Source organism: Oryzias melastigma, linkage group LG1, assembly GCF_002922805.2.
Source record: "Oryzias melastigma strain HK-1 linkage group LG1, ASM292280v2, whole genome shotgun sequence".
NCBI classification, from domain to species: Eukaryota; Metazoa; Chordata; class Actinopteri; order Beloniformes; family Adrianichthyidae; genus Oryzias; species Oryzias melastigma.
The window spans coordinates 10941357-10951485 of NC_050512.1; the positions used below are offsets into that span (position 1 = coordinate 10941357).

General features: G+C 39.1%; 1 protein-coding gene across 1 annotated transcript in view; it reads right to left on the bottom strand.

Annotated features, from left to right (window-relative positions):
• The window catches only part of LOC112137647, a 16785-nt gene extending 7819 nt beyond the window's left edge, over positions 1–8966 (bottom strand). Inside the window, exons 1-5 of the mRNA XM_036214372.1 lie at positions 8093–8966; positions 7660–7935; positions 7192–7524; positions 3917–4171; positions 3669–3829 (exon numbers count right to left, since the gene is read on the bottom strand). Coding sequence (XP_036070265.1) covers positions 3669–3829; positions 3917–4171; positions 7192–7524; positions 7660–7935; positions 8093–8165 — 1098 coding nt within the window. The 5' untranslated portion in view covers positions 8166–8966. The remainder of the gene's footprint in view (positions 1–3668; positions 3830–3916; positions 4172–7191; positions 7525–7659; positions 7936–8092) is intronic.
• Positions 8967–10129: the final 1163 nt, after the last annotated feature.

A 10129-nucleotide genomic window follows, 5' to 3' on the forward strand; every position in this document is an offset into this window, starting at 1 on the left:
AGTGAAATATTAAAAGAATGATCTAAATAAAAACACAAATACCAGTGTATTAGTTTTACTGGAGCAACAACATTGGAGATATCCAACCGTACAGCTTTGAGTTGGATCGCAAATAAACACATAGTCAAGGTCATCATAAATAACCTAATGGAAAAAAGTTACGTAAGCAGAATATAAATGAAATCAACACCAAAAAAAGAAAAAAATCCATTCAACACAAATCACATTCCAAGTTACTCAGAACTCTTTCTTTTTTTAAAGAGGCCATAAATGTGGTCTGGTGTTATTGCAGCCACAGGAAGTGTAGAAACTTTCAAACTTCCTTTTTCAAAGAGAGCTTTCTATGGTCTTCAGGATTTATCACATTAAGTTAATTTGCACACACATATATATCAGGGATGATAATTTAATCACCTTCAACCTTTCTGCTTGTATTTGGTTCTTATAGTTCCCGAATGCACCAAAGCCCCAAAACAAGTCTTGCTGCTGTTATGTTTAGCTTGTTTATATTAGCCCTGCTTCAACTTCAGCTCGACAGCTCCCTATCTGTGATAGGAATTCCAGTGATGCTCAGTATGAGGATAAGGGGTGCATGAAGCACCTAATCGGAGCGCCTGTTTGTCAAGGGGAGTAAAACTTTACATCATTCTAGTCTGAATGAGATCCACTTGAAGATCCACTCCGATAAAAAATGTGTTTTTAACATGTTTTTGTGGCATGTTTCTGTTTATGTAAGACATATATGAAGAAAATAAGGATTTAAATTGCATTTCTGAGTATTTCTATGCTCAAGTCTTTGCGAACCAGATGAAAAAATTCTGTTTGAAAACACTTTACAACAGATCAAATGATGATCAGAGTCAAACTTTCCGTCTTTATTCAGCCTCACACTAAGTGAGGAAGGGGGGGGGGGGGTGGACTTTGGGTGGTAGTGGATCCCTGGAGCCCATCCCACCCACAACAATGTAAGAGATGGCCTGCAAACTTGAAATCTGTCCTTCTGAGAAATGGCAATCACTGGAAGCCCGTCTCTGAAATGTGGAAGGAAGTGGGTGTACACTCCAATCCAAAAGGCTCTGGTTAATGTTATCGCTGCGGAAAAAGTCCTGACCTGTGCACATGTGTAAAAGAAGTGCAGCTTTCATGCAGTGTGAAGAGCATTTGTTCTTGTTTCAGTTTTCTAAAACTCACATTTATCTTCAGCTGACTCAGCTGATGGTCCAGTTCTGGCTTCTTAATAAACTAAAAGAGGAACCAAGTTCAAAAGTGGTAAGTTTAAACTTGCCTGCAACTGCAAGAAGTGTTGGCAAACCTCAATCACACATTCTGACATCACAAATAGTTACTCATTCACTCTAAACCTAAAGGATTCCTGTAACTCACAAGACACTGCTTCATGAAATGAGCAGACGTCCTGCTGAAAATATATTTTCATGTCTTTGCTTCTCTTTATTTTGTGACATGAGAATCCATTTTAAAGTGCAACCTAACACTGAATCAACTTTTTTTTGGCTGTTGAGATCTAAAAATGGGGCTTTAAAAGTGCTGTCTGTTGGTCCTTCCCACATTTTAACAAATTGAAATGAATTCTGTTTAATTCTTTAAAATTTAGTCAAAAACTGTCTCTGTGCTACGAGGTATTACAGTTGAATTTTGTGTTTGGGCAACTGGTTTAAGTCCCAGAAGGTTCACTTCATCATGCTCTGAAATTCCAGTAAAATTGCCCCGCCTGACTTTGATTCTGTAACGGTCGGTTAGTTTTCTGGATAGCCTCCCCCTCTAGGTTCTCCCTGAGACGGTCACAGCGGCCTTGTAGCACTATGAGGGTCTCAGTATTTAAGGAGCCTGTGTTCAGTAGTCTGCATCGATGCATCTTATGTGTTTTGTTCTGGTTTCTGTTTTTGCCTTGGAACCATGTTGGCCATTGTCGACTCCTTTCATCAAGGTTTCATTCTGTTTGCCTGACTGTAACAGAGACATCTCTGTGACTTTTTAAAAAAAAATGTATTTTTAACTGTTTATATTTATATTATTTAATATTAAACATGCTTGCCTAAAGAGACGACTAAGACAAATACCTGGAATCATGTATTTTACAAATGAACAGCTAACCATTAAAGGACCTTTGCAATGTTTGAAGTTTGTGAATTCTGTGAGTTTGTGTCTAATGTTTCTAATATTATCCCAGTTTTATTGTTTTGCTTCAATTATGTTGTTTTCTCTTTACAATTAGAAGATTTATATACTTCCTAAACACAACAGTGACACAACAACGACTCATTTTATCTTCATTTTGTTATGTGAGACTTTATGTACAAAAGTGTTCAGATGAAGCAGAACAACTGTGCAGTCCATCTTTTTTAATGCTGTTCACTTTATTAAAAATTGAAATCGGTTTACTGAAAGCAATACAAATAATTAAAGAGGACAAAAATATATATCTTTACACAGATATATCAAACTTGGGATAAATTTGTGTGTGTTGTCTTTTGTATTTTGCTTCCTGATTAATTTCACAGCTGTAGTACCTCTGCAAACAATGGACCCCATAACTTAGTAAAAACCATTGGGCCCCTTAAAGGAGGAATGCGAGTATGGGTGTGTGTGTGTATGTGTGTGTTCTCAATGATGCCATCATAGTTGTGTGATTATAAATACACATATTTGCACTGGCACATACAGGACATGACGCATCACATCCATTACATATTAAGTTTATCAAACACAGTGTGACTTTCTCAGAGTGCTGTGTGAGAAGGAAACATGGACACCTCAGCTCTGAGTCAGTTTTGCGTAAAGCAGAAGTGAGAGGTGGAAGTGCAGGTCCAAACTGCTTGAAAACGACTGGTATGTTGCAATGGTGTGATTCTTTACAGCAAAAAAAAAAAAGATCCTGTTTTTCTGAGAAATCATACATAAAAAACTGTTAATTATCCTCAATTTATCTTAGGAATAAATGTCAACTTTTTGTCCTTACTAATCAGGTGAATAAAAAAACAAGCATTAGGGCAATAGCTTGTGGTTAAATATGATAAAGCAAAGCCCAATACAAGAATAACAGCACATTATTGGTTTCATAAACCATGACTGTGAGCCAGTGATGCCACAAACACAAGCAAGAATGATGAACGCACACATGGAACTTAAACTAAAATCAAAGTTTAGATTCAGAGTAAATCAGATGAAAGCATTTTTACACTTTAAATCTTTTTTCTGATTCTACATTTGGTGTTCTAAATTCTATTAAAAACATTTTCCAGCATTAAAACCCATTCGTAATCCACTAAAGCTTCACTTTGAATGGTCTTCCCCACAGACACATTGTTTAAACTCAAAAAGCTGCTTCCTCAGTTAGGGAGGAATAGGATGTTATAGGAGCCGCTCATTTTTTAGCAAATGAAATGTCAGATTATTTGATGGACTTCGGGTAGAGTTGCTAGAAGAAACTTTCAAAACATCTTTTTATGAACTTTAAAAAGAAAAACATTTTTTTTCCTTTTCATTTGAGCAACCAGAACAGTAAAAGGTGAAAGTTGCAGGAGTGCAGGATAAGACATCGTTCAGATTTTAAGAAGGAAAAAAGTTAGTTAATTTGTCCATATTTTTCCCCATACATTCATCCACCTTTACCCCTGTGTGTTAGCAGCTTACAAAGACTAAGCTCAAGCCAGAAAAGAGACAAAAATCACGGAACACAGAAGGATTTGATGAATCCATAAGCTGAACTCAGTGGTGGCATCACTCTTTGGTCCAGGAGTCGTCATAGTGCTGCTTGCTGATGTTAAGCTTGGGTCTGGTTTAGTGGGCGCCGATGAGGTGACCTCCAAACCTGTGGGGGTGGCACAGACGGTTCACATGAGTTAAACATTGAGCAACTGATTTGTTTTGTGTTTCTTCTTGTTAGTCGGCGACGTACCTTGGACTTTCACGTCAAAAAGCACACTGACGGTCTTGATACTGTTGCTGACAGTGCAGTTGTACTGCCCTTCATGCTGAGAACTAGCAGGTTTAATGGTTAAAACACTGCTGCTAAAGTGAGGGCCACTGAATGGGAGAGTCCAGGTGTATGAGGGGGCGGGGTTTCCCACAGCCGAGCAGTTCAGACAGAGAATTCCTCCTTCCTCAACTGTGATCGGATCTGGATTCACCGTTACCAGCAGATCAGGACCATCTGATAGATAATTCATATAATAAGAAATACAGTTACTTTATCAAAAAAGGGATAAAAAAAAGTTATAAGTTGACAAAACAGAGCACCCAACTGCTGATGAGATATTATATGTTTACAAAATGCCCTTTTCAAATATGTGAAATTTAAGAGTCAAAACTTACTAATAGTTATTGGAAAAAATTGTGCAACTATACAAATCACATTTCACAACATGGAATTTATCTGAAAAGTAGAATTTCTAAAAGGAAATGTGGTGTTTTTGTAGGGATCCGGGTGAAGAGAGCAGAAATGCAGTCAGGTTTGATAAGTGAAGCGTAACTCCGAGTCCGGGGCAGGCAAAGGTCAGGAACTTGGTGAGAAAACAGAGTCAGGACAGGACAATGTCAGGATGTCAGCAAGGCGCACAGAAGCTGGGATACTGGTGAGATGACGTGACTTTACTAGAACATGAAAAACCTCTGGAACAACAACTATTACAGCAGGAGAAGAAACCTTAAAAACCTGGCCTTAAAAATCTGTCTGGCATGATCCTGGATGACTAGATAGGAAACAGCTGATGGTGGAAGGCCTCATGTGGTCATACCCCCCCTCCCCTCCCCTTAAGGACCGGCACCCAATACTCTACCAGGCCAACACATTCTCACTTCCAAGTTGTCATATATTGACGTTTGGTTAAGGACCCCTCCGTGTCACTTTTTGATGTTTTGGGTGTCCCGAACTCGTCATTTTTCGACATGCTGGCTGTTCCCATTAAATCACAGGTCCCCAACCTCCAGACCGCGAACCTGAACCGGTCCTGTGTCACGATGTGTAGCACACCGGTACCGGTACCCTAGCCGGACAACGGACCAGATGCAGTACTCGGCCCAAACCAGTACCAGACAGTACCGGATGCAAACCAGTACTGGGTTAAGGTTAGAGTACTGGTACTGGATGCGTCCCGAGGACCAGTGTGCATCTGGTACCGCGTCCCCATGGTTTCAGACCCTTGACTTTACAAACAGCCAGTACACCAAAAAACGACGAGTTGGGGACACTCAAAACATCAAAAAGTAACACCGAAGGGGTCCCAAACCAAACATCAGTATGTGACAACGAATAAGACTGTATGACCAGGCTGGTCCGCATGACACTTGAGCCTCGTTTCCACTGACCAGTACGGTACAGTTCAGAATGGAAAAGGCAATTCCGATGAGTGCTTCCTCTAAAAGTTGGACATTCATGGCGCATGCACGGTGAAGCTAACAACAATGATGGAGGTTATCCAACAGCTCATTTTTTCTGCTTGGTTTTTGGTTCTTCAAATATATAATTTTTTTATATAATTTATTGTTGTTTGAAAGAAAATTGTGGGCAACGAAGAGGAATACACCTGCTTTCTTTTGTCGTAATGACTAACTTCAGCACTAGCTCTGCGCCAACTGGACTGCTCCATTTTTGGACCCAACGGGGTTCAAAACTGCAACAGCTTGGTATGGCTTAATGGGTCCATTCTACAACGGAAACGGTCAAAATACCGAATTCAACTGCAGTGGACCGTACTGTACAGTTAAGTGAAACCAGTTGGGACCTTCACCCACTCCTTTGGTACCTACCCTACCCAGTCCACCAAATAGATGAACCCCTAACCACAGTGGTGGGACTGAAACAGAGACCCGACAGTGTGAGCTGGACTCCCATTGATGAACCTGTGGGGAGGAATGGGTGCAAATGTGGGCACCAATGCTAAGGAATGGAGCAGCATGATCCTGGAATCATTAAAAGCTGTGTGAACCTGAAGAGTCCACAAGCAAAGCTGAACAGCCACCAGATTAATCCCTTTGGAAAGTAACCACAAGGCACAGCTCCTGCTTCCTGTGGGAGGCTCTGACAGGAAGAGCATTGTTAGAGAGCCAGATCCTTTGACTAGCCCCTTAACAAGACGACAAACACCTCCTAGGATCTGCAGACTGTCTTTTGATCGTCCACTGTACAAAGCAGAACCCCCCGGGCTCTTCTTCGGGCTCAATGCGCCCTCCGAACAGAAGCTCCTAGAATGAAAAAACTGGGAAAAGAAAACCCAGTTTTTCCACCTCAAACTGAGACAGACCAGTTGCAGAGGAGAGGGGGGGTGTTGTGGGCTTACTCCACCCACATGACCTTTCCTTTCGGAACCAGACAGATGGGTCTTAAGAGCACAGAAGGTAAAGACTATTGCCCAGTTCCCAAGTCCTGTTGCAAGGCTCTGCAGTCTCTTTGACAGATGCCACTTTGGGAAGAGGGATAAAGTGAAGAATAGCAGAATGGTCTATGGAGGCACAAGACCATGGATGTTTAGGAACTGATTTTAGGTGCAGCAACACTCCAGGTCTTCTCTCGTATAGTTGTAACGAGCAGCAACAGATTCTTTGATTTCTGATTCCACAAAAAACACCAAAAGTTGAAAGTGAAGCATGGAACCATAAGATCAGAGCTCCCGGAAACTTGAAGCAGACCAGAAGGACATCAAGTAATCACCTGATGTGCCAGAGAAACATCAGTAGCAGAAACTTTAAATAACTGGCTGAACAGAGCCAAAGCAGGAAGTTGATGCATGGTCATCCTCTAACAGAGCAAGGGAGGAGCATGACATGTGAGACAGATCGCAAAAGTCGTCAAGCTTCCTTTTAAAATAAAAAAAAAAAGTGCTGAAATGACAGTTTACCAGTAAGTATCATGAGGTTCAGAATATTTGTTTTACTATTAGAGAACTCCTCTAGACTATTACAAAGCTACAAAATTCAGACATTTAAATCTTTGTTTGAAATGAACAAAAAGTCAGAAAAATCTGAATATATAATAAATCGATGATAGGCGTTTGAAAAATTACATAAATAATACTTTAATATATATTTCTAACATTTGATCTTAATTAGAAACACAATATTAAAAGTAACTGTCTTTTCTAGATTGTTTTTTTCCCTTAAATGTCCTTATGTCAATATAGAATAATTAATAAAATACATTTTAAATGACTCATGGATTCTCCCCATGAGACTCACAGTGGATGGTTGCAGTGACGTTCTGTGACTTGACCACTGAGAGGTGCTGTGGTCCTTCAGGTCCCAGTTCCAGCGTGGCTCCACATGAGAGCTGGGCTCCATCATCTTCTCTGCTGGCCTCATAGCTCAGAAGGAAGGTAACATTCAATGGTTTCTTTTCTATTCTTGTGGCAAGCTGTAGTTGCTTCAGTTGTGTCAGTCCTCTGTAGAAGGTCACAACCAGTTTTCCAACAGGAGCCACATCCTGTACGTCACACACAAGAGCGTACAGACTGTTCTCAAGCATTGGTCCAGAGTGGTTAAAAACACGGAAGGAAACGTCTTTTGGTGTTTCTGAAATAACAGGGAAATCAGAAATAAATCTACAGAAAAAAAATCACAGAGCAAACTCGAACATCGTCAAAGATAAAAACTCACCAGCAGTTCAAATTTAAACAGCTTGAAAGATTTCAGAGTGATTGTACTTACGGTACACAGTTACCCCCAGTGTGGTACAACACTGAGTCCCATTCTGATCTTCATTAAAGCAGATGAGGTCACTGTCCCATTCAGTCAGACTGCTAACATTCCACATTATTGTCCTTCCATTTTTCTCTGTCGTCCCAGAAGACTTTTCCAAATTAGAGACATCTTCATTGCAGCCAGATTGGCAGACGACACAAGTGGCATAGGCTGGATCTCCGTACTTCACCACCAGTGAGGACGGAGTGAAAACCGGTTTATCTGGACACATCTGGTCAGAACCTGTGGAGGACAAAAGATTATAAACACAGCAGATGGTATTGCTGATCATTTTGTTAATATTTTATGAAGTTTTGAATTACAAACAAAAAACAGCAAACATACACATATCTTCTTAAATTGCTTCATTCAAGCTGTAACAGATTTAAAGGAAACTTACCACAACTGGACACAAAGCAGATGCACTGAAAACTCACAAATAACACAACGAATAAAGAAAAACTGAAAGGCATTTTTTGTCTTTAAGAGCAAAGAAAAAAAACACCGAACCTCCAACAAAAAGTCAAAAAGGCAAAGGTTGGTCGAGGGAGGGCTCTGTGTCGTTCATTTAATTTCCAGTTGAACAATAGCTACCACCACATAATACAGCCTGCACAGGACATCCTGTTTTCATTCCTCACATCAGCGCTGAGGTGTTTTTTTTTTTTTTTTTTTTGTCAGAATGGTGACTGGAAAAAGTGAAAGTCCCTTTTGTTTGTGATGTTTTGTGATTCCTGTTCAGGTTTGGGTGTGTGTGTGTGGGGGGGTCGCTCCTTGTAATTGTAGCATTGAAAAATTGACAATGAAAACAAAAGAGGAATTGACGGAAAACTGATGGACACAATACAGCAAAACTGTTAGAATGCCACATGAGAAGGTTCACAAAAGGTTAAATAATATGTAAAAGGTTGAGAAATGCTTGATGCTATTAAAAATGACAATCAAATCCAGGTAATATAATAAGAGCTCATTTGCAGCAGAGGGAGGAAATCGTGATGTTCAGAATGGAATCAGACTGCTCCAGATGAAGATTATTTCCTTCCTTCTGAGCGCCCTGGTTTTCCAGATTCCTGGAATTGTTCTCAGATTTGAACTCTGCAAGGCAATGCTCCAACATTTAATAGGCGGGAAGAACACTTTGGAATTGGTGATAAATGAGAGCACCAGATTGAAAGGCCCTGACCAGGGGCTCAAACTCCAAAGGCTCCTGAGCCACGTGCGACTCTTTGACCCCTACATTTTGGTCTCTGGTTAAAGAAAAATAAAGTTTTTAATTTGAAAAATAACAGTTAAGTAAAATGTAAGCTAGAAGTAAAGTAAACAGACTGAAAATTTTTTCAATCGATTGAAGAACAGTGGGCATCACTCCACAATGCTCCTGACTACATTACCCATAATTCTCCAAAGTTTCATTAAGTGGTTTGGGCTCATAGTTTACCAAAGTCAAACATTTTGACAGATTTGTGGACTCTGTTTACTACCGAAAATCAATTTGTAAGTAATTTTAATTTAAATCAATTTGTAAGTAAGCACAACTAGAATTTATACTTAAGCCAAATTATAAAAAAAAAATTATTAAAAAAAAAAAAATCAAGGATTTGAAGTCCACTTTATGATTAAACCAATATAAGGGCTACTAAATTGTTCCAATTTAGTTATAGTTAGTTAAATTTGTGAATTTCTGGCAGATATGCAACACAAAAGATGAAATAAACTGTGTTTTATCAAAACATTTCATTGAGATCATCCAGTATGAAACAGCATCTTTTATTTTGAAAGGAAGTCAAAGGAACTGCTGTGAAAAGTTATAAAATACTTTACATTTTGAAAAAAACGCATTTTATCTTTTCATTAAAAAAAAAAGTTCATTTCTATTCATCATAGCAACTATAACAAAATACAAACCAGTGTCTTCATTTTCTAAAAGCTTGAAATAAGACTTTGAAGCTCCTTTTGGGTTGTAGTCAGAGAGAAATCGACCCAAAAGAATCTTTCAGCCAATAAAAATCTTAAAACGGGCTTTTTTCAAACAGTTTCATGATTGTCTATAATTTTAAAAACAGTTGTTTTGGCTGAGGAGGTATTAATAATGCAAAGCAGTAGATAAAATGTGTAGGAATTTGTGATAGATAAATATTCCCACCTAATATGGAGTGTCAATGTTCTTTGATTTAAAGTAACTTTTTAAACCATCAACATGATCAACGTCATTCCAGTAGATTGTGAAGGAGAAAAGCGGCTCATCGAGCCGCTTTTCTCCTTCACAATCTACTGGAATGACGTTGATCATGTTAACGGTTGTTAATTTATGTTAAAGATTTTGTGAGTTTACCAGAAATAACATGATTTAGGAAAGGCACCAACCCTCATTCACAATTTAACATGAAGGCTTCAACAAGTACAAACCTTAAAAATGTTTGGTTTAAAACTAACATTA